This window comes from Lissotriton vulgaris, chromosome 8 (genome assembly GCF_964263255.1).
Source record: "Lissotriton vulgaris chromosome 8, aLisVul1.2, whole genome shotgun sequence".
Classification (NCBI taxonomy): Eukaryota; Metazoa; Chordata; class Amphibia; order Caudata; family Salamandridae; genus Lissotriton; species Lissotriton vulgaris.
Genome location: NC_141696.1, coordinates 481,965,023 through 481,988,491, shown reverse-complemented (window position 1 = coordinate 481,988,491; position 23,469 = coordinate 481,965,023). Strand labels below are relative to the sequence as shown.

Genomic DNA, 23,469 nt, shown 5'->3' with positions numbered 1-23,469 from the left:
TATTGCGGTGGTACCAAATGCGGAGTATTTTCTAGGACATAGAGGAGTCGTGGGAGGGCCATCATCTTGTAGAGAGCCGCTCTGCCCAGTAGGGTCAGGGGCAGGGTTGCCCAATATTTAACATCGGCTCGCAGGCGATCTATGGGTGGCTTCAGGTTGTTAACAAAAAACTCAGTTTCCCCACATGCTATGACAATTCCTAGGTATTTGAAAGAGGCCGACGTCGTCAGCAATGGACAGCTCGCCTGCAATGTCGGAGCCGGGCCCTTCAACGTGAATATTGTGGATTTCGACCAGTTGAGAGTGTATCCCGATGCGCGCCCATGCGTGTCACAAAGGTCAAGCAGGGCTGGGATGCCTGTATCAGGTGCGGACATGTAGATAAGCATGTCGTCTGCGTATAGCGAGACTTTGTCCTCCCACCCCTCCTCCCACGTGATGCCTGCGAACAGTGACGTGGTTCTGATCTGGATGGCTAGAGGCTCAAGTACCAGTGCAAAGAGCAGGGGGGACAGGGGGCAGCCCTGCCTAGTCCCCCTGCTCAGTGGGAAGCTTGGTGATATGTGGCCGTTGGCCACCACCTGTGCCACGGGTTTCGCATAAAGTAACCGTATCCATTGTATGTATTTCGGCCCAAACCCCATACGTTCCAGTACCACAAAGAGATACTCCCACTCCACCAGATCGAATGCCATTTTGGCGTCGAGAGAGAGAATCACCGCCTGCTCCGCAAGGAGGTGCGCCCGGGCTAGCACTCCATGGACCCTTCTGAGATTCATCGCAGTGCTCCGGTGGGGCATAAAGCCCGACTGGTCAGGGTGGATCAGGGTACTGAGGTGGGGTAGCATGCGGGTGGCCAGAAGTTTAGCCAGTATCTTGGCTTCGATGTTCAGTAACGATATTGGGCGGTATGTGTTGCATTCTGTCGGGGGTTTTCCTGGCTTGGGTATCGTCACGATCGTGGCCGTGCGTTGATCTAGTGGTAGTTCTAGCTTATCCCTACTTTCTAAGAACATGGCCAGCAATGGGGTACTGAGGTCTGAAGCCATGGACTTGTACCACTCTACCGGTATCCTGTTAGGGCCCAGAGCTTTTCCGGACTGCAACGCCTGGATTGCCAGCTGGATTTCCTCTCCCGTTGGGTCCAGTTCTAGGGAGTCCCTATCTTCCTGAGTAATGCTGGGGATGGTAATGTCTGCGAGTGTTGCCGTTGCCATTTGTCTAGTGACTCTCCGTTCTGGTGTGTACACTGCCCGATAGTGTCGTGCTAGTTCGCAAACTATTTCTTCTGGGTGCACCAGTGTTCGCCCCTCCTCCGTGTTGAGCCTCTGAATGCCTCTAGTCCCATTCCCTCTCCTATCCAGCCACGCAAGCATACGGCCCGCTTTGTCGCCCACATCGTAAATTCTATGTCTAGTGTTCGCGATATAACCCTTCTCGGTCGTTTTGAGGTGCGCCAGGTGTTGTTGTTGCCTAATCATGAGGGTGTGCGTCGTGGATGGGGATGGGTCTGACATATGTGCATGGTTGGCCAGGTCGAGTGCCAGTTCCAGGTCTGTGAGGTCTTTTCGTGAGTCTCGTTTGTGTCCCGTAATCGCTGCAATGGCCGCCCCCCTGAGGACTGTTTTGTACGCCTCCCATAGGGTTGAGGGTGATTCCACTGTGCCCGTGTTTTCAGCAAAGTACCGTGTGGTTACCAGTTGAAGCCTTTTTCGAATCTTGGGGATTTTCAGAAAGTTAGGGTAGATAGGGTAAATCCGGGCCTTCCGTGTGCCCCCAGTGGTGAGTGTTAGAACAATTGGAGAATGATCTGAGATTCCCCTGGGTAGTGTGTCCACCCTGTCCACCATGTCCAGTCCCAGTCCCAGTGCCATGAAGTAGTCTATGCGAGAAAGGCTATTGTGTACCGCTGAATAATAGGTGTATGTAGTGGTCTCGGCGTTGAGTTGTCGCCAGAGATCCACAAGGCCCAGGGCTTCCGCAAAGTCCGACAGTGGTGCCGTACCGCGTGGCCGGGTCCTAGAGGGAAAGGTGTCCACTATCGGATCCATGACTGCATTGAAGTCCCCCCCCACAATTGTTGCGCCATCAGGGAGATCAAGAAGGAATTTGCCCAGTGCCGGAAGGGCCACAGAGTGTAGGGCTGGGGGAATATATACTGATACCACATTTAGAGCTCTGCCCTCCCACTGCCCATGGACCGCGGCAAAGCGACCCTGGTCATCCTCCACCCGGCGTGTTACTATAAAGGGGGATGACTTTCTCATCAGTATGCCCGTTCCCCTGGAGCCAGATGTGAAGTCTGCATGCACAGCCATTGCGTAGCCTCTCCTGTCTAGAGCTTTGCAGGTGGACCCCGTGAGGTGGGTTTCCTGTAGGAGTATTATATCTGGGTTTTGTCGTTTTATGGCCTGTAGGACCAAGCCTCTCTTAATTTTGTCACCAAGGCCCCGGACATTCCATGTCAGTATGCGTAGTGGGGGAACCCCCCCGGCCGTGGAGGAGCCCTCGGCGGGCGTGTGATTAAGTGGCCTGGCCATTAAGGTGATGAGGGAGTGCTGCACACGACGTGTGCTGTGGCGTAACCCATGCGCCGGAGTGTGTCGTGCTGTGTAGGAGACATACTGATGTCGAGGTAATAGCACACTGTAGGTGGTGAGCGATGACTACAAACAAAATTAAACATTTCAACCTGAAAACTTCAATCCCGCCCCCCCTCCCTGCTACCCTGCTCCACGGACCATTCCCCGCCCGCTTCCCCAGCTGTGCAGAGTGCTTTCGCCCTCCCCCATACATCTTACTTGCTTGTGGGGTCGGTGAGTCCCCTTCGGGCACTGCCTGTGCCCACCCTACTCAGCTTTGTCCGAGCCACGGCATCCGCGGCCCATACAGTCTCGAAAGCAATGTAGTACAGTGTCATACCGGAGCCGATTGCCCAGAGTCCAAAGGGTCTCTCTCAAGGTCTGATTCTATTTCCTCCTCGCCTCTCTGTAGCGGCCGCTGGGAAGACTGACTGGGCGGCGATTTCTCAGGACGATGTCGCGGTCGGTCACGCTGTGAGCGGTGTCTCTGTCCCGCAGGTCTCCAGCCCTCCAGCCATTCCTGCGCTACCTCCGGTGTGTCGAAGAACCAAGTCTTCCCCTCCGCCACTATCCGCAGTTTAGCAGGGAACATCATGGAGTACGGCAGTTCTCTGTCACGTAGCGCTTTCTTAACCTCCGTGAAGGATTTGCGTCGTCTGGCCACTTCCGCCGTATAATCCGGGAAAAAGGCTAGGGTTGCATTTTGAATCCGCACTGGCGGTGAGTTCCTTGCTGCCTGTAGAATTGCGTCTCTGTCTCTGAAGTTGAAGAGCCGGGCAAGCACTGGTCGTGGTGCTGCCCCCGTCTTGGGCGGGCCTCCCGGCACCCTGTGCGCCCTCTCTACCGAGAAGAAGTGAGATAGACCTTTGGGTTGGAGTTTGCTTTTGATGAGGTCTTCTATATAGAGGTCCATTGCCCCTTTCCCCTCCGTCTCTGGAAGCCCAAGGATACGTACGTTGTTGCGTCGTGAACGCCCTTCCTGGTCGTCCAGCTTGTCGTGCAGGAGCTTGGTCACTTTCTGCATCCTTTCCATGGCCAGTTGGAGCTCTGAAGTGTCTTCCACCAGTGACTTGGTGACCACTTCCACCTGCGACACCCTCTCCGCCATTTTGTGAAAGTCGGCTCGTAGCAGGGAGACTTCCGAGGAGATGGCGCCCACCGTGGTTTTCACCTCCGAGAGTGTTTTCATGATGTCCTCCAGCGTTATTTTGTTCGTTTTCTCTGCATCCTGGGCTTGTCCCGTGGATGGGCGCCCCGTGGTCTGCTGTTGACCCTGGTGGCCGTAGGCGAATTTGTCCAGTTTGGCCTGTGTGGATCCACTCCTGAGGCCTTTACCCGCCATAGTGGTAAGATTCGTGAGGTTCGAAGCTTCGCCGTGCGTCTGAGTGTACCGTTAGATTCGGGAACAGCAGGTCGGTGGGTGGTGGACTGAGTGTTCTTGTCTGCTGACTGCTGAGCCTCAGTGGTCGTTCGCGTGGGTGTCGGGAAATTGCCCGTCGGTTCCGATTTGGTGCCCCTGGTGGTTTCCTCCTGGGCTGGGGCGGTTACTGCGACCTCTTCCCACGTTTGCAGTATCGCTCCGTCCTGCACGGCCACCACAGATGGTTTGGGGTCTGAGCTCTGGCAGCCGCCCCCCCCAGCAGGCCGCCGGGTTACTGCCTCTGTGTAGGTGCTGTTAGGTGTGTCCGGTAAAATGCAGGCCCAGGGATCCTCCCTGTGCTCCCGCGTAGGTGGCCGGAGCGGCGTCGTCCCCCCGGGGTACCGGCGTTCTGGACCGTAAGTCTGCAGCGGTAGCAGAGTCCGCTGTTGACTCCCAGGTACGCGGGGTCCGCTGATGGCCGCCGAGGCGTTCCCGGCCCGCTAAGACTTCGTGGGGGGGGGCGGGGGTTTTTACCAGGATGAGGGCGCCGTTCCGTGCGGCCAGGGCTCCGACCTGTGTGCCGCTGCAGTCCCGTTTGGTGGTGGCGGCAGTCCGCGCGCCTCCGGATGGTGTTTGCAGGAGTGTTAGGCTAGTTCGGCTGGCGTCAGGGTGCGTTCACTCCTGCCGGCCGGCTCGGCCGCGCTTCCGCCGGGGCTCGGATGTCACGAAAGGCCGGTGCTGCTCTTCTGGCTACAGGCCCCAACTTGCCATTCGACTTAACTCGGGCTCCGGTGCTCTGATCTGTCCCAAAGTCGGACCGGTGACACCGCTGAAGCCCGGGACTCGAACGCCGCCGCTTCAGGTGCGCTAGTTAGCGGATTATTGTGCCGGATAGATTAAAGGCTACAGTGCCCTCGGGAGCTCTCACTTCAAGCGGCCGCCATGCTCGGCTGCTAGCCACGCCCCCCCGGGCATAGATATTTTTAAGTAGTCCATAGTGTTCACGGTTTACCAGCTGCAATCCATATTCTACCTTCCTAATCGAAGTACATTAATTCCTGATTAATGGCAACTCCCTTGCAAATTAGTATTGTCACCCCACTTGAATTGGAGCTATTTGATGCAAACTATCGATCATTAACCCCACTTGTTAGCAAAGGTCCAAGCGCTACTGGGATCTAGGTGAATCTCCTGCAAAAAGGTCACATCATTATCTCATAGGGACTTCTAGCTGCAGATTCCTTACCTTAGAATATTCCCTAGGTGTCCGACTGGATCTGGAAAATCTTGAGCAGTACCTTTTTGCATCGGAGGCTCCATGTTTTCCGTGCCGGATGTGTTGTGTATCTTGTCTATATAGATGCCTCCTCAGTACGCTGACTTCAGTTCCTTTCTTCCCACGCCATCAGCATGGATCCGGAAGAGCTACCTTGGTCACTTTTTGACCACCTTTTTCTGCATTTTGTCCAATCATTAGAGCAATTTTGCTCCCAGTGTGCTTTAGTATAAAACCTACTGGTTTAAACGTATTGGTCACTAAGACGACAGTCTCGCACTGATCAGACCCTATCCAATAGCTGATTGTAAAGGATCTAGAACCATCGCATTATGCCTTCTCCAGTGCCAAACTTCCTCAGAACTGCAAAGAGATTTGACCATGATTGGGTGTCTAATGTTTTTTATTTTTCTGGATAGGCAACTACCGGAATTAGAACCACTGTAGTGGCCCCGTCCAATATATAAAATAATGTTACCAAATTGATATGTGTGTTCCACGGAGGTAAATTGTATTTCTGGGTAAAATTCCAATATGCTGGTGTTATCTTGCGTAATTTTGCATTGCAATTTATGGGAAATTCTCAAAAGAGCACTGTCACAGTACAGCATGTAATATGTGGCAACAATTAAGCGCTCAAAAATACAAACAACTAGAAGGTGAGCGGCTACTGTTTGCGGCCCTTATGTATTTTGCACTACTTGTGAGCGAGAAACACGCCGTCTCATCCAAAGTGGATGCAAGACTACATTTCACACTAAAATATAGTGCAAAATGCCAGTTTGCATTTCAGATAATTGTGCTTATTTTGCATATTTTCCCATTTTGCATCATTACTCAAATGCAAATTATGCTCACCCCTATTATAAACCCTCATTAATCGTGATGAACAATTTCTGGCAACAACAATAATCTGTTCACTATAACTTTGCCCAAAATTTTATATTCTGTGTTCGATAGAGATAAAAGATAAGACCTGCTTCAGTAACACCAGTACAGTTGCCTTTCTATCAGTTTGTGCAAATATACTAGTCTTGTATGTTTCCTCATACCATGACATCAGTTTAGGCACCAGTTTGCCTTTTATGCAAAATAAAATCTGCTGGTAGTCTGTCTAGATGTAAAGAGCGAACTACAATAGAAATAGAAGACATATACCACACTAGATCAGCTGTCTCACCAGAACATCAGTGCTCCCTTTGCCTTTTCGAGTGTTAGTGGCTTATCTAATACATCCCTTTTTGTAGGTGTTATGCTCTGTACAGGGTTGTTTGTCAAATAGTCAGCAAGTTGCTCTGCCTTCCGCTCTCACTGAATGGTATACAATTCTTTATAGTAGACAACAGATTCTGCTTTTATCTTGTTCTCGGCATTTCCAGTGGGACTGAGTTATGTTTCTCACATATTGGCTTTTTGGGGTTACTGAGCGGCTATCAACCAGGCCACTAATCTTCCACCTTTGTCTTCATCTGAGTGTTGTCTATTTACTTTCCACCCTGAAGTCCACACAACTTATGCAGTCCACCAGTTCAGTGTTTTTATCTTGCCTCAACCAAGCATTATGCTATTTAATTGTTGGTGGGGGGGTCACATTCTGTTTGTCTGATATTCTGTTCTGCTCTTCAGCTGAAATGATATTCCTAGTGTCAATTTTATTCCGTATGTAGTTTGTTTTAATACCATTAGAACACCTCTTGTGACAACTTTAAATGTGTCCATTCAACTTTCTTACTACTAGTTGTTACCTTATTGATGCAAAAGAACTCATTTATTCTGATCCCCAGAGTGATATAGGAGGGTGGATCTTGCAGACCCTCTAATTGCACACGCTAGGTAGGTGCTCCCACGGTCGGATCACCATATCACTAATAATGGGTTGTGATCTAAGTATGTTCAACCCAGGTACTCTGAGTTCATCAAGTTTTGCCTCAAGATTTCTGCAGTCAAACACCTATCCAGACCGGTGTGAATGTCATGAACAGGGGCGTAAAACTAATATTCATGTGTAGCCTGCTGCATATCCTCCAAATACCATGCACTTCAGTTGCAAGAGCCGCATGTTAAATTCAGCTAGAGCATTCTGCAGTGGATTTCTAACAAGGGTATTGGCTTATCAAAGTGGCTATTGTTTGCACAATTGTAGTCCCTACCCCAAATCCCAGGTTTTATTTGGTTCACATGGAGATCCGGTGCAAAAGAGTCCAAAAAAAAGTTGACCACATTGACGTTCGGGGAATAAATGCAGGCTATAGTCAGTGATTCTCCTTCCAAAGTACCCCCTAAGATTTTAAATCTCCCCTCAGTGTCGATAAGTTTTATGTTGATCGCAAAGGAACAGCCTGGGCTATCCAAATCTGACTACTCCTCGCAAATGCCAATAAAGTGGTGCTAGCGATTTTCTTTCATAATCTGTTAATTTATTTTGTGTAAAATGTCTCTTGCAGGCATGCAAAATGCATCTTCCTGTGCTTAAAGGCATATTTCGTTCTCCATCTGTCTTGGGTATTGTGTTCCTTAAGACGTGACAGTATTGCACCTTTGTGAACAGTCGGCATGAGCCTCTGGCTGTTTGGGCTTCCCTATTACTGTCCTTGGGTTCCACACAGCCTGTTTTAGTCCGCATAGTTTCTTATTAGCTGGCTGGATGTGACGTTCTTTCCCTAAATATCCTACACCATCTTGAGTGCCAGTGTGTCCTAGAATGTTATTACTATTCCATATTTGCCTTTCTCTAGCATGAAATGCTTGACAGCTTATTTATTTATTTATTTTATTTATTTAATTTGTATAGCGCGTTATAACCACCGGGGTCTCTAAGCGCTTCTCGATTTTCCTCTTAAGAATAACATCATGGATGAGGTTGTCAATAATTAACTATTTGTTCCATCTGGAAGATGGGCGGTGCCCCCTGTAAATGATAATTGTAAAGGACAAGCATGTTGACATGTGCTCCAGAAGAGCTGTGTTGACCTATCAAAGAACCTATTAAATTCAGCATTAACAATAACCCCATCAACACGTTTCAAATCATGTGAATGTTCCATGAGCAGCTCTGCAGAATGTGTAGTGCCATGGGTTTCCAAACTTTTCTGTAATGACAGCTACTTCTGATCAGTAAAAATCATTGTGAGCTCCTGAATGCCAAGCAACTTGAGCATTTTTACCAGACACCCCCTCGCCCAGCCTAATTGACTTTAAACTTAAAGTCAAAGGAGCCCAATACTATGGTTTAACAAAATACTGTTACTAGGCGTACTGCGATAGGGCTGCCATATGCGTCCGTGAGTGCACGGTCTGTGGAGATGAATGAACATGCATGTAAATGAATGGGATACATGTGCATGGGTGATTGAGAGCCTGTGTCGTGCGTACTTGTGGCACAGAACATACCTTTCGCCATATGTGGCATACATACACAACAGAAATATACAACCTCTTTTTTCAATTGGGAGAAATTTAAAGTGCAGAAAAATATTCAGCAAAAATGTTCTTAAGGAACATTTTCCTGCACTGTACATTTCTCCCATTTAAATATAATGGCTGTGTTTTTTAGTTATAAATATGGCAGCGTGTCTACCAGCCACTGGGAGAAAGATGCTTGCTGTGTGTAAATGCGACACTTTGAAATGGGAGAACATTCTACTGAATAGTTAACGTTGTTTATATGCACAACTTGAAACTCATCATTTAATTTTCTCTCTTATCAAAGTGTCTTTACAAACAGCAGGCATATTTCTCCAAGTGGCCTGTAGACATGGTGCCATATCTATAACCGGAAAATAGTCATTTGTTTAAATGTGAGGAATTTAAAGTGAAGAAACGGGCTTCATAAACAGTAGGACTTAATTGCCTTGATTTAAAGTAAAGAAAAACATTGAGACAGTGTCTCATTAAAACATTTTTCTTCACTTTAAATGTGTTCCATTTAAACGAAAAGGGTTATTTTTCAGTTATAAATATGGCAATGTGTCTACCTGCCACTGGGGGCAAGATGCCCATTTGTAAATGTGACACTTTGGAAAGGGAAAAAATTGTAATGAAGAGTAAACTAAATCATTAAGTTAACTCTTCATTTAAATTTTCTCTCATTTAAAAGCATTCAGAAATATAATTTTGTTCTCATATTGAGTTGAGAATACCTTCATTTAAGAGTTAAATACTGCAGTGCTTTCGTTCTGAACCTCTGTGACCCACATAAATCTGAGTGTAGCACTGCTCATTATTAGGCTCCATCTGCAGCCTGATAATGTTAAATAAACATAGCCTTTCCTTACTTTTAAAATGAAAATTCAACATTTTTTGCGTGCAGTTATTAGTCAAAAATGAAATCAACGCTGGGAGCTACTCTGAAGGTTTCTGCGAGCTACTGGTAGCTCGCGATTGACTGGTTGGAGACACCAGGTCAGTTTCATCTTTGTGAAGAGCGCTCCATGCAGAGAACAACTAAATTATTGAATTGTGGAGAAACCTCACCACTCCTACCAAAACACTGGAGTGGGCAATCACTGGAGCTATCCATAACGGTTCTCCGGTATCTCCTAGCCACAGCCTCAACCTTTGCAAACTTAAAAGTATCAGAAATGGGAATCTTTCAAAATTTGTGTTGATCATCATTCGGGCCTTAATCAGATGCCCTAATCAAATGGGGGGTGTTTAGATTGACCAGTGTTTGGACCAATCGGAAAAATAGCCTGCATTGACAGCACCACACTCTTAATCTCGATTTGAAACCCTTATGCAAACAAAATTACAACCCACACTTTGTTATGGGGCTATAGGAGAATTGTTAAGTTGTGAACCATGAGCCTAGTGTGGGCCAATCTCTTCCAAGAAGGCTAAACTCCTTGTGCAAGCAAATGTCCATCATAAAGTCACCCAACAGATATAAATGCTAACCAGTCCTTCACTCTATACAGTAAGCCCCTATACATTAAAGCTCATGATCTTTTCCACATTGATAAGTCACTATTTGTAAGCGGGTTACTTATTTTTATGTATGTTGGAATTCTCTTCTCACGATTAAGGAAACAGGCCTCCATTGAATGAAAAATGGCCTATCTCCCACGCCATCCAAATCTGAAACTAACAACCATAAAGTCAAATATAAATTCTATTGGAGAGTAATTCACTCTCATCCTTCAAGTGACGATGACCACTGGACAGCTCCCATGCTCCCCTTGCTTACTTGTACCTATTGACAAGAACAATTACATTATATAGAAAGGTTGGCATGGCCAGTGTGAGAACATCCGTTTAGATTACTGTAATGTCAGATCCCCCTCTATTGAGTCTAATTTTAGTGGCTTACTCATTTTCAGCACATTTTGGAGAGTTTCTGCTTTAGCCTTCTCAGTATCTCTAACATATGGGGCACTCCTACGTCTCCTCTGACTAACTTTCCTCCACATTGTCTCATTTCTCCAGCCACATTCTTAATTATTGACGTGCTGCTTCCTGTGTCATTCATCCAAAGAATAGTCTAGTTTTGTGAATCAGAGACCAAGCTGTCCTCTTCACTCTATGCCCAGGTGAAAAAACAAACCGATATAATGGCTAGCCCATTTGGTAGTCATGTAATGAGTATATAGATAGTCAGTTTTTCCTCTTCACAGGAGAAACCTACAGATTGTGGCACAAATGAATACTGTCCCACTCAAGGCATAAGAATTTCTTGGAGCCTGCAGATTCCAATATCCCTTCTGTCCGATCAAGCTGTATCAGTGGGTCTTTGTGTTTTGAAATTGTTGTGAATCTCCTGCTTTTTACCATTCCTAAGCAGGCCCTTGTGCAAGTGCTATTGCATCTAGACCTGTTCTCCAAGTTCTCTTGTACTAGCAAGAATTAATCATAATTCTTTTTCAAGGATAGTACATCAATGCCTAGGTGATGTTCTCACCTCAGTCACCGACTATTCTCTATAGATCATCAGCTCTGTCATCTAGAGATGTAATGTACTTTTCAAGTTCCTAGAGACGTCTTCAATAAGTCATTATGGTATCAACTTCCAATTTTATCTCCTTCAGAGTTTTTGCAGGTAGTTCATAAGTGTTGATGGGCATTGTTGCTAAAGCAGTGTTACTAACAGCCAATGATGTTGTTAAGACTGGAGGTCATTCCAATTTAACGCTTTTCGCAGGAAGCAGGTCCTTCAATGGTTCCTTTTCCCTCTGTTTCTAGCCAGGTGGTAAATATTTGTTAATCTGATAATTGGTGCAGAGTATGGGACAACAAAACACTGGTATATTCTCTCAATTGACGAGGCGCTAAAAATGTATTAGTGATCAATGCAGATCTCAGGAGCAGTTGGTCAGAATCCACTCATTTTGTGTGTCTGTATGCCTGTTTAAGGAAGATCTTTCTCGACTGGTCCACTATTTAGGCAGCTTGAGTCTCTCTGCGCCCCACAGACGCTGCAAAGACTTCCATCTCGCACATCTCCCCAGCTGAGAAGATTGGGAACAAGATGGCACCCACATCTTTGTCTGTCACGCAGATTCATATGGTTTATTTTTCACCAATTGATTTGCTTAATATGTCCTTGAAATGGCAGGTAAGTCTCCAACCACCTGCCATTTCACTTCTGTCAATCAGTCATCGACCGATCTGTATTGCTTTAAAATACAATGTGATGTAGCGGTCGCAAGGATCACATCACCTACATTCCCTTGCTGGGCTACTCCACTACACTATTGAATTGAAATGTTATTTTAATGTAATTCTATATAGAGGAAGTCTTAAAAGAATTAATGGTATTTTATTTTTGACTCCTGTTTTCATGACTGTTTATTTAATGGAGATTGAGGTACATCTATGTCCTATAACTAATCTAAAAGCTTACACATGCAAAGCTTTTTTTTAAACTATTTTTAAATTTTCTTTTGTAGGCTGCAGTCTATGGGGTGAACAGGCTTGCGCCCCAGCAACATATATATGGATATCAACCACAGATGCACACGCCACCTCTCCAGAATTCATCATCTTGTGTCTTTACACAAGAAATCTATGGTGCGCCAATCCGCTTTGAATCTCCTGCACCAGGACTTCTTTCTCCCCGTGGTGATGAGTACTACAACTACAGTATTCCACCGGCTAGCGCTAACCCACCCTTACCTGAACCAGGCTATTTCACAAAGCCTTCCATGGGACCTCCGAGTTCAGACTCCAAGATTATTGAGTTTGGCAAGACACATTTTGGCCCAACCATGCAAACTGAGGCCACAAAAGTGTCACCATTCATAACTCCAGGACAAGCTGCTCCATCATCTTTCAAATTTAATTCTAATTTCAAATCCAATGATGGGGATTTCACATTTACTTCACCACAGATTGTGGCACCCAGCGCTACATTCACTGGCAGCGAAAGTCTTTTTGGACTTTTGACTTCAGATAAAACTTATCAAGATGGTTACACAGTGCAGGAACCAACAACTGATCAGCAAAATCGCTTTAATTTTGGTAGCAAATCTATTTCGGACCACTGCCTTACAGACACTATTACACAAAGTCAAAATAAAACTCCTTTGTTTTTTGGCAACGACAATCAGCCATTCAGTTTCCAAGATTCTGTAAGGATTGCATTTGAAACTCCAAATGCAGAAGCTGCAGATAAAAGTCATGAATTGGATGGTGGAAGCATTCTGGGAGCTGCTGACGATGACGGTCCACATTTTGAACCTGTTGTTCCTCTTCCCGACAAGGTTGAAGTCAAGACTGGTGAAGAGGACGAAGAAGAACTATTCTCTAACAGAGCCAAGCTTTTCCGATTTGATGCGGAATTGAAAGAATGGAAGGAAAGGGGTATTGGTATTGTGAAAATTTTAAGGCATAAAAAATCTGGCAAAATACGACTCTTAATGCGACGTGAGCAAGTGTTAAAAATTTGTGCTAATCACTACATTAATCCAGATATGACACTAAAGCCGAATGCTGGCTCAGACAAGTCCTATGTATGGCATGCATTGGATTATGCCGATGAAATGGCAAAACCTGAACAGCTTGCCATTAGATTCAAAACACCAGAAGAAGCAACTCTTTTCAAGCAAAAATTTGAAGACGCCCAAAAGCTGTTAAAGGAGTTGACTGCTGCCAGTACCACTCCCCAGCAAAGTGTTCTTACTTTCAAAGAGGCACCAAGTAAAGAAACTAGGGCTCCTGCCAAGTCTTCTGGAGGAGGTTCAGACTTTGCACATCAGTTTGCCAGGAAACCAGGAGAGTGGGATTGTGATGTTTGCTGTGTTAGAAATTATCCCTCTGCCTCAGTTTGTGTTGCTTGTCAGACAGCTTCACCACATCTAAGTAGCAAAGTAACTCCACCAGCCGGCATTGGAGATATTGCTATGTTAAGTGTTCCAACACTACCAAAATTTAGTTTCAGTAAAGCACCGGTAACTTCTACTTCAGGCGGATTCAGTGAGCACTTAAAAAAAAAGAAAGGCCAGTGGGATTGCAGTGTCTGCTTGGTGACAAATGAACCAACTGCAAAATTGTGTGTAGCGTGCATGACTCCAAACACAGGCAGTGTTGTGGGATCTAGCCAGCAAGCATCTTCAAAGAAATTGGGATCAGGTAGCCTGTCAACTTCTGTGAAAAGTGACTTTGGATCACGCTTTTCCTTAAAGGAAGGTCAGTGGGATTGCAATGTGTGTTTGGTAAGAAATGAAGCCTCTTCTGCAAGTTGTGTGTCATGTCTGACCCCTAATCCACAGGCAACACTTGGGACTGCAGTGACGCTTCCATCTGCTCCCAGTTTCAAGTTTGGTTCTAGCTCAGAGACGAGCTCCTTAAAACTATCAGGGTTTGGGGCACAGTTTCTGAAGAAGGAAGGGCAGTGGGATTGCCCAACATGTTTGGTGAGAAATGAAATCTGCCAGATAAACTGTGTATCCTGCCAGACCACAAATCCAAGTATGAAGACTGTCCCTTCAGCAACTCTAGCATCTTCAGCCTTTACGTTTAGTTTGAAGAGTAAGCTCTCTGAACCTACTGATGGACAATCTGGATCAGGATTTAAAAATGTTTTTCCAGAAAGCAGTTTTAAATTTGGAACCAATGAACAAACAATAACTCCATCAACGTTCAAATTTCAAATTCCATCTTCCACTTCTGAAGCCAAGACAGGAAAGGAAGGCTTCAGCTTTTCAATGCCTGTTCCACCAGGTGGCTTTAAATTTGGTATACAGGAACCTAACAAAAATGATTCAAAACAAGATGGTGTGAAGGAAGTTGGTGACAGTGTTCAGAAGGATTCTGTAAGTGAAATAAAGGTTAAATCTGCAGAAAACAAAACTAGTCTGACAGTGGAAGGAACCAACAAGCAAACTAGTGAAATGTTTTTTGGACTGAACGACAACACATTTACTTTTGCTGATCTTGCAAAGTCTTCATCTGAGAAAGGCTATGAATTTGGTAAAAAAGATCCAGAGTTCAAAGGTTTTTCACGGGCAGGTGAAAAATTATTTTCAACCACAAATGTTTCTCGAGGGCAACTTAACACATCTTCAGAGCAAGAGAGAGGTGATGAACTGTATCACACAGAGGAACGTGATGATATCCACTTTGAACCTGTGGTGCAGTTGCCAGAAAAAGTTGAGCTTGTAACCGGAGAAGAGGAAGAGCAGGTTCTCTACTCACAAAGAGTGAAATTGTTCAGGTTTGATCCGGATACAAGCCAGTGGAAAGAACGTGGAGTGGGTAATCTGAAAATCCTTAGGAATCAAGACAATGGTAAGCTCAGAATCCTCATGCGACGTGAGCAGGTGCTCAAAGTATGTGCTAACCACTGGATAACCACCACAATGAACCTAAAGCCATTATGTGGTTCTGATCGAGCCTGGATGTGGTTAGCCAGTGATTTTTCGGATGGCGATGCCAAACTGGAACAGTTGGCTGCTAAGTTTAAATCTCCTGAGCAAGCTGAAGAATTTAGGCATAAATTTGAAGAGTGTCAGATGTTGTTACTGGATATACCGCTTCAGACCCCTCATAAACTGGTTGATACTGGTAGATCTGCACAACTGATACAAAAAGCAGAAGAAATGAAGACTGGTTTGAAAGACATGAAAACCTTTTTAACAGAAGACAGAGCAACTCGTTCTGAGGAAGACAGTAGGAACCTAAGTTCTATGAGTAACACATCTGGTTTAGTGATTAAGCCTCATGCTGAAAGTACTGGGCCAACTCTAGAATGGGATAACTATGATCTACGGGAGGAAGCTTTAAATGATAATTTGGACAACTCTGTGTACGCTTCTCCTTTGGCAAGTAGTCCTGAGAAAACAAACCTCTTTCGTTTTGGTGACTCTACAGCAGGGTTTAACTTCAGCTTCCAACCAGTTTTAAGTCCTTCAAAATCTCCCATCAAATTAAACCAAAGTAGGGTCTCTATAGGCACAGACGATGAGTCCGACATTAATCAAGAAGATGAAAAAGATGGACAATACTTTGAACCTGTTGTACCTTTGCCAGATTTGGTTGAAGTTTCAAGTGGTGAAGAAAATGAACAAGTTGTTTTTTGCCACAGAGCAAAGCTCTATAGATTTGATAAAGACGCTAATCAATGGAAGGAAAAGGGTATTGGTGATTTAAAGATCTTGCAGAATTATGATACAAAAATTGTTCGCGTACTCATGAGACGGGACCAGGTGCTAAAACTTTGTGCCAATCACAGGATTACTGCCGACCTAGATTTAAAACCCATGATTGGGACTGAACGTTCTTGGGTTTGGACAGCTCATGACTTTTCTGAGGGTGAAGGAAAATTGGAAATGTTTGCAGTTCGTTTTAAACTTCAGGAAATTGCAGACTCATTTAAACAGATTTTTGAAGAAGCAAAACAATCTCTAGAAAAAGAGACCTTGCTTACACCTCTTTCATCCCGTGGTAACACACCAAGGGTATCCCCTTGTGGCAAGCTGGCCGTTGGAGTTTTGGAAGAAACAACTAAAGAGAGAACAGACATTGATACTAAAGATCCTACTCATGAGAAATCGGATACATCCAACTCATCTGCTACTCCAACAAAAGCAGTTGTTTCTCCCCCAAAGTTTGTGTTTGGTTCAGATTCTGTAAAAAACATTTTTAGTTGCGAAAAACCAACATCATTTACTTTTGGCAGCACTTTAGCATCTGGGACTCTGTTTGGCTTCAGCTACACTCCTCCAGAGACCAGAAGTGAGAAAAAAAATTCTATATCCCAAGATATTACTGTGAAAAAGTTGGACTTCAGTACAGGAGGGAATTCACATGATATTTCTGCCAGTGATTTAAACAAGGTGTCCGAAAATGCAGTGGTGTCCTCAGCATTGAAAGGATCCTTGCAAACCAATGCTTTTCAAATACCAGTAAAAGGTAAGACCATTACATTAAAATGTAGCTATTTAGTATTTCATTTCCTAATGTCTACGCTCAAGCAGCTAAAATAATTGTTTTTGCACTCTTCATCACACATCTTCATTCATTGAGCTTTCCTAGAAGTAGATTTGTTTTATTACTAGTTTCCTTTGAACCGGTATCACTCATTGTACATGTTACAAGTCTACAGAAATAGGTGTTTCTTTTGATTATCTATCATAATCTCAGAATTCCCAATCATAATCTCAGAATTCCCAATCATTCTGAGTAGGGAATCCCAAGAATGTGTGCTCAGTTAACTTCAGTTTATATGTTTTCTTCTGAAAGTTAAATGTTTTTGATTTAGAGTTTGATGTGGATTGATACTATATTGCTGATGCACTAGAACCTTCCCATAAAAGACCAAAATAATCTTAATAGTATAGACCCTTGAACAAAATATTTACTGTGATAGAGAGTTTGACTGTCGATCACTTTGATTCAGCACTAAAGACTACTTATTCAGTGATCATCTATAGTGCGTTCAAGAAGATTTCCCTAGTCTCTTTTGCTGAAGATCAAGGTTTTTCATTCTACTCCTTTCTGTGGGCCGCCACCTACTTTTCTGTACAAGATATAAGACACTTTAGAATATCTTTGCTCCCCAGCAACAAAGTTAAGGAATACCGTGCATTGCTTATCTTAGATTGTGATTACACCTATACCACATTATGAATTAACTAGAAAAGTTTTCATTACTCTATTAAAAGTTTCTTTTATCTTTGGTTGTAGTAATCTGTAGTCACTGTCCAGTCACCTTTACTCATCACTTCTCACGATCTTCCTTCGTGGATCTATTCATCATTTTTCCTTTCATATGTTTTCTTCACTCTGCATTCTTCCTATTGCCATTTTTTGCCCTGTGCTGCTTACACCATCTACCTTCTTACACACTTGACTTTATCCACACGCACGCCTGGGCATCTACCTTACCACTTGCTTGTGGCCTCCAGGTCCTGCTTGGTCCAGCCTGATCCAGTGATACCACTCCTTCCTGATTTTTTTTTCTGCACCCGGGTTTTCCCTTTCATCATTCTTCCTGCCAACGGAAGCCCTGCCCATCCCAGGACATACTTAATGCAGGCCGTAGTGCAACTCTGTCTGCGCCTGTTTGTGCCAGGCCACGCCCAGCACCACTACCCCTGGCTCTCCTGCCCTCCTCAGTTGCAACCTCTTTGAGCTCTACACCCGTACACCTCAACAAACCTTTCCACTGCGTCACAACATGCTCCACAGTAGGGCCTTTCATCTGCACCCACTGCCACTTCAGCTGCCACAGCATGTACACCAGCCCACTGACCAACCCGCACAAACCACAGACACCAACTGAAGAAAAACATCAACTCGCGGGCGCCTTTCTCAGCAGACACTCGCTATGCAAACACACCACAGAGATTTGGGACCTCATCTCCACCCTTACACCCAACGTCCTCTTCCTTGCTTAGACCTGGCTCAACCCCAACTTCCATGCTCAACATCACCACTGCAATGCCCGAAGGATAGAAGATCACCCACTGCAACTGCATCAATAAGCCTGGCAAAGGGATCGCCAGCATACACAAGGAATCCATCCAGTGCACTACCACAAACATCACCCCAGCCATGGACCACCTCAACTTCCGACTCCAAATAGAGAGCAAAACCACCTTCAGGGGAACCCTCCCCTACCGTCCTGGAGGACTAAGTCCACCCTTCTGCAACTACGTAGTCTTTATCAACCCTTCGCCATAGACTCCAACAACTGCTTTTTCCTCTGTGACCTCAACTTTCATCTTAACGACCACAATGACATCAACACTGTCAACGTCCTCAACAGCATGAACAATGTCAAACTCACCCAAAACATCCATGAACACTGCAGGTCACACTCAAGACTCCATCTTCTCCACATCAAAGAACTCATTTGGACTGACCACTCCATGATCCACTTCAACATCATCAGCTCACAGACCTCCCCCCACAGTCTGCCAAACGCCCCCCACCGCAGCTGGAGCAAAGTCTCAAAGAACACATTGAGCAACACCAGCCACCCCATCTCCACCAACAACCTACACCAGAACGTCAGAAACTAAATCAATTGGATCACCGACTGCACCAACAGTGTTGCTCCCATCGGCAACAAAACCCACAGAAGGTCCACCAAGCAGGCTAGCTGGTACATTCAAGACCTCAGAACCACTATACAACTTGAAAGAACATGACGCTCCAGCAAGGACATGACTGACAAGACCGCCTTCAAAACTGCCCTCATCCTCTACCACAGACAGTTGAGAGAATCAAAGAATAGCACATCAAATCAAGCTCCAATAACATCACAGAACTCTTCAACATCGTAAAAGAATTCTACAATCCCTCAGTTGCAACAAACATTACCCCTCACAGGAACTCTGCGTCGACCTTGCAAACTTATTCCTTGAAAACATCTACAGAAACCTCAGACCCCAGCCAAAGGCCATCAACTTCTTCAAGCAACACTACAAACCTGCTAACATCACAGGCATCTGACTAACCGAATGAGCCAGCTCGCCCCACAGTACACAGCCTCCATTATGACCTCTATCTACTCACGGGCTCCAACCCACCCATGCCCTCACCACATCCTCAACCGAGGTGAAGCCAGAATCAGCCACGTACTCACCAACTTGTTGAACACTTCAATCGCCACAGCCACCTTTGCTCAGGACTGGAAGCACACAGAAGTCAATGCCCTACTAAAGAAACAATTGGCAGACCCCAGCGAACTCAATAACCACTGATCAATTTCCCTGCTCCCTTCCAAAGTATTAGAAAAGGCCATCCGTGTTGGCAGCGAATCAAATTTCTGTAGGGTTTCAGTAGGATTTTGAGTTCCCAGATATCTTTATATTTTGTTTTTACTTAAATAACTCTGGAACTACTGAATGGATTTACACCAAATCAGAAAAAGCACACTTTCTGGACCAGCATCTAGCTTTCTGCCAAATTTGGTGTAATTCCGTTCAGCAGTTTGGGCTGTAGACTTGTTAAAAAAATACCCATAGACATTACATGGGGAAAATGTTTTGGGACCCCCCTTTTTTTTCTCGGCCCTGACTTGTCAGATCACCCCAAAACTTTCAACACAGCAGCTGAACCAAAAAGGGAATTGATAGTGGGCGACCCAGTATACCCTTGAGGGTTTGGGCAAAGAGTATGATGGGGTAAAGATACCTTCAAGGGATTTTAATAGACACAGGAATTTTAAAATCCCTTGAAGGTATCTTTACCCAATCGAACCAAAAAGGGGACATTTTTTTTTTAATTTCTTGAAGATTCATTAAGCAGTGCAAAAGTTATTGGCAAAACAAAAAACGTTTTTCCTATGGAAGCTTTGGTCCTAATTATAACTACCTACTGGCGCCTGCCAATAGGTGATATAAATATATATATATATATATATATATATATTTTACCCACTGGCGGCTACAGATAGATACACACACCTACACTGCTCTTAAGGGACCTTCCCTCCCAGCAGAGCTTTAATGAAAGATTTCTGCTACAAATTTGTCTTTTTTGGACCTTAGCAGTTATAGGCTTCCTCAATTAGTCCTAGAAACCCTGAAAATATGTGTCACATAGCAAAAATAGTTTTACCTAGACCTACTAGAAGAGTTTGTAGTGCATGAACAGAGCTAAAACCGAGTGTAATAGCATGAGGAGCTCATCTCAAATGACTACCTTTCATCTGGACAATAGGCCTCATACAAAGTCCATCTACCTCTTTAATGGTCAGAAACGGGGGGGATTCTCTTGGCTGTCCTTCATGTCCTAAATCAGCACAGTGACCAAGGGCTTAAACATGTAAGTTTTTGTCCTCTCGAAAAGCCTGTGGCTATTCTTGATCAATGACTGGGAGGAGTCCCAAGAGTTCGGCTCTTGACACAACTTCACTGCTATAATATAGTATACACAAGAAACTCTGTAAGTTCCAAAGGTCACCAAATCCACACTACTACAACCGTTGCAAACCTGACCACACTAAACCAGCCATACAATCCGAGAGACTGCCGGGATCAAGTTTGAGGTCTACATACTGATCAAAGCCAACTAGGGAAAATCCCCAAATACTATTAAAAACAGCCATTATTACTGCTCCCCTCCACCATTCTTTACATTTTTAAGCCAGCCAGTTGTGCTCCAATCAGAAACCTACATTTTGTGACTGCACAATTAAGCCAATATCAAACATTTAAACTGCTGAAAGAATGCTCCAGATGATGGAGAAACAAACAAATAAACAAACCTGTAGTTCACAAAACAACCTAAAACCAATCTTTCAAACTTATGTAATATTGAACTTCATTACATCAGGCAGGATCAGACTTTTATTTTCCCATACCCTTGTTCATTGTATACTGTTTGCTGTACCTTCCGTGCTCTCAAATAACCCGACGAGAATGAGCAGAACCTTACAGAACTCTTAAATTGATTAATAATTACAGTGCTGCATGTATGGAATGGGTGTTGTTAAAATGAAAGCATTTCTCTGCAGATGGTACATTTTGCTCGGAAATATTTTTGCTACTGGAGTGCTTTTGACTGAAATGTTTTAGTAGGTATCTGTAAATTATAGATTAATGGGAAAAATGGGGTAAAAGTATCAGTTCTCGTACCTACATCCAAACCACTACTGGCTAAAGTGTTCACTTCTGAATTGTATTTTTCTTTTAGGCTTTAATTTTAGCCTTTTTAAAAATAATCCAAAGACGTTTTGGACACGTACATCTACCTCAAAACCAGCCGCAGAAGGTATTGGTGTTGAGTCGCTATGTGCTTTTAAGTATGCTTAGCCGATATTTACTAAAGATAAGCAAGCAGTATGTACAAACAAACAGATCATTCGTGATAAATGCTTAACATGCATGAAGTGTTAAAATGTGTGAGATAACAGTTTTTATTTTGGGATACAATCTGAAGTAATTGTAACAGAACTTTGGTGAATGTGGAATTATTTTTGTTTCCTCTCTTATTGGTCTGCTTCCTTTTCTTAATGTGTGTGAACGCCACCACCTGTTTGATAAACTGAAAGTGTGCAAACCGCTTTCAAGGATTAAGACCATGGGGGATGTGCATGTGTGTCCTTTTCTTTACCTAGGTTTCTTTGTCTCCCAGATGCACTGTTCTTCTGTGCTTTTAGTAATGCTGCCTGGAACTTGTTTAAATACCTTGCTGAAGCTAAATGCTGTACCGAGGCTCTGGGACACCTAGAGAGCTGCAGAATTTCAGCGGTACCCAAGCCTTTTGATTGAATACGTCCAATAAATGCCTTAAATTGCAACCTGCTACTATGGTAGTACAGGTACAGTAAATAGACTTCTGGCCAAATTTGTTAGTTCTGTTTTTTTCTTGCATCTATTGCTGAAAGTGGTCAGTGTTGCGATACTCTTACATGGCCACATCCCTATGAAGTTCTATAGAGTTACCAGCCTCTAGTCTTTATCCTTATGCACTCTGTGTAAGGTGGGACATTGGACAGTATTGATGGTTACTGAGGAGGTGGTACCTGCTCCTCCAGGGTTCATCAGTTACCTAATGGCCATGAATTTCCTGCATGGTCACAGCAACCTGTGCAACATTGCTGTTTTCAACCTTGACTATATGGACCTCATTGGGTAGATGTGTGGTGCAATACCTAGAGAACATTTTTTGTACGCCACAGGCGCAGGTGGGATCCTCCTTGTAGAACTGGATTCTCAGGGGAGTCTCCCACACCAAGCGCTAGGAGGTGCACCGAGATGCAATGGAGTGTGAAAAGGTGGGAGTGACTGCCAAGCTTCTCCTTTTGGACAGGTGCTCATCTCTGTGAAGGCTCATACTGAACTTAGTGGTAGTGTGCTTACAGAACACATGGGGGCTTGGAGAATGAGTGTAGAGCAGGAGTGACTTTTGCCCCTTATGTTCTCCTTACCCTGAGAATCCTAACAGATTAATGAGGATTTGCCGGAGTCTTCTATCTTGCAGGGTAAGCCCATGATAAAGGCAACATTGAGTGCGATGCAGGGCTACACAGCAGTGTGCAGGAGGGAAAGTTACAGCCCTAGAGAGGTACAGGGCAGTTACAGAAGGGAAAGGCTGTTCCACTGTCGCACAGCTCCAAGTAGGGAACTTGAACCACTGCCTGGCCCATGTTCAAAGTGTTATATCTCAAAGGTGAAGCCTACATATCCCTGCAGTTTGAGGATTGTGCAGTTGCCTCTCACCTCGGTGAAAGCCACAATCTGATAGAGAGTTATAGCTGAAGATTCGTTACCTTCGAAATTTTGAGCAATTTTTGAACAATCCTCCTTGCGCAGCAGAAAGTGGAGTAGTTTGGCTCTGCCTGGGGTCGCTGGCATCGTCCATGCTGTAATTGACATGTGTGGTGCCTATGTAGGCAGCGCACTGACCTTTATCTGTTGTTGCTGATTCAGATCGATCTCCCCTCTGTCATTTTTTTACTGACTTTGACCATTTTGTCGACGACTGGCATGCCTTTTTACTCTTTTTTTTTTTTTTTTAGATGTCCCTGAAAAAAACCAACAGGTTTAAACCTTGTGGCGCCTGTCATTGACAGATGTCAGTGACAGACCCACATTTGGTATGGATGTGGTGCCTTGAGAACGACCACGACTTTGCGTTGTGTGCGGAGTGCTGGACAATGAAGCATAAAGCATAGTTGAGCGAACCTTGAAAGTTTTGGTTGCTCGCCACGTGACTCTACACCACTCAAGGGGCTGTTTGCGTGTGAGGTCTCAGAACCGCTCCTGGAGTTGTTTGTGTCAGTCTTAGTATCGCTTCAGGAGTTCTTCTGGTAAGTCCCGCATGAAGAAGTCCAAGAAGTTGAACAGATTTTCGACTTCTCT

General features: G+C 44.6%; 1 protein-coding gene across 2 annotated transcripts in view; it reads left to right on the top strand.

Moving 5' to 3' along the window:
• LOC147697215 (E3 SUMO-protein ligase RanBP2-like) overlaps positions 1-23,469 on the top strand; it is an 852,038-nt gene that overhangs the window by 591,673 nt on the left and 236,896 nt on the right. For both annotated transcript variants that reach the window (XM_086934289.1, XM_086934288.1), the window contains exon 20: positions 12,103-16,564. In XM_086934289.1, the coding sequence (XP_086790415.1) occupies positions 12,103-16,564 (4,462 nt within the window). The remainder of the gene's footprint in view (positions 1-12,102; positions 16,565-23,469) is intronic.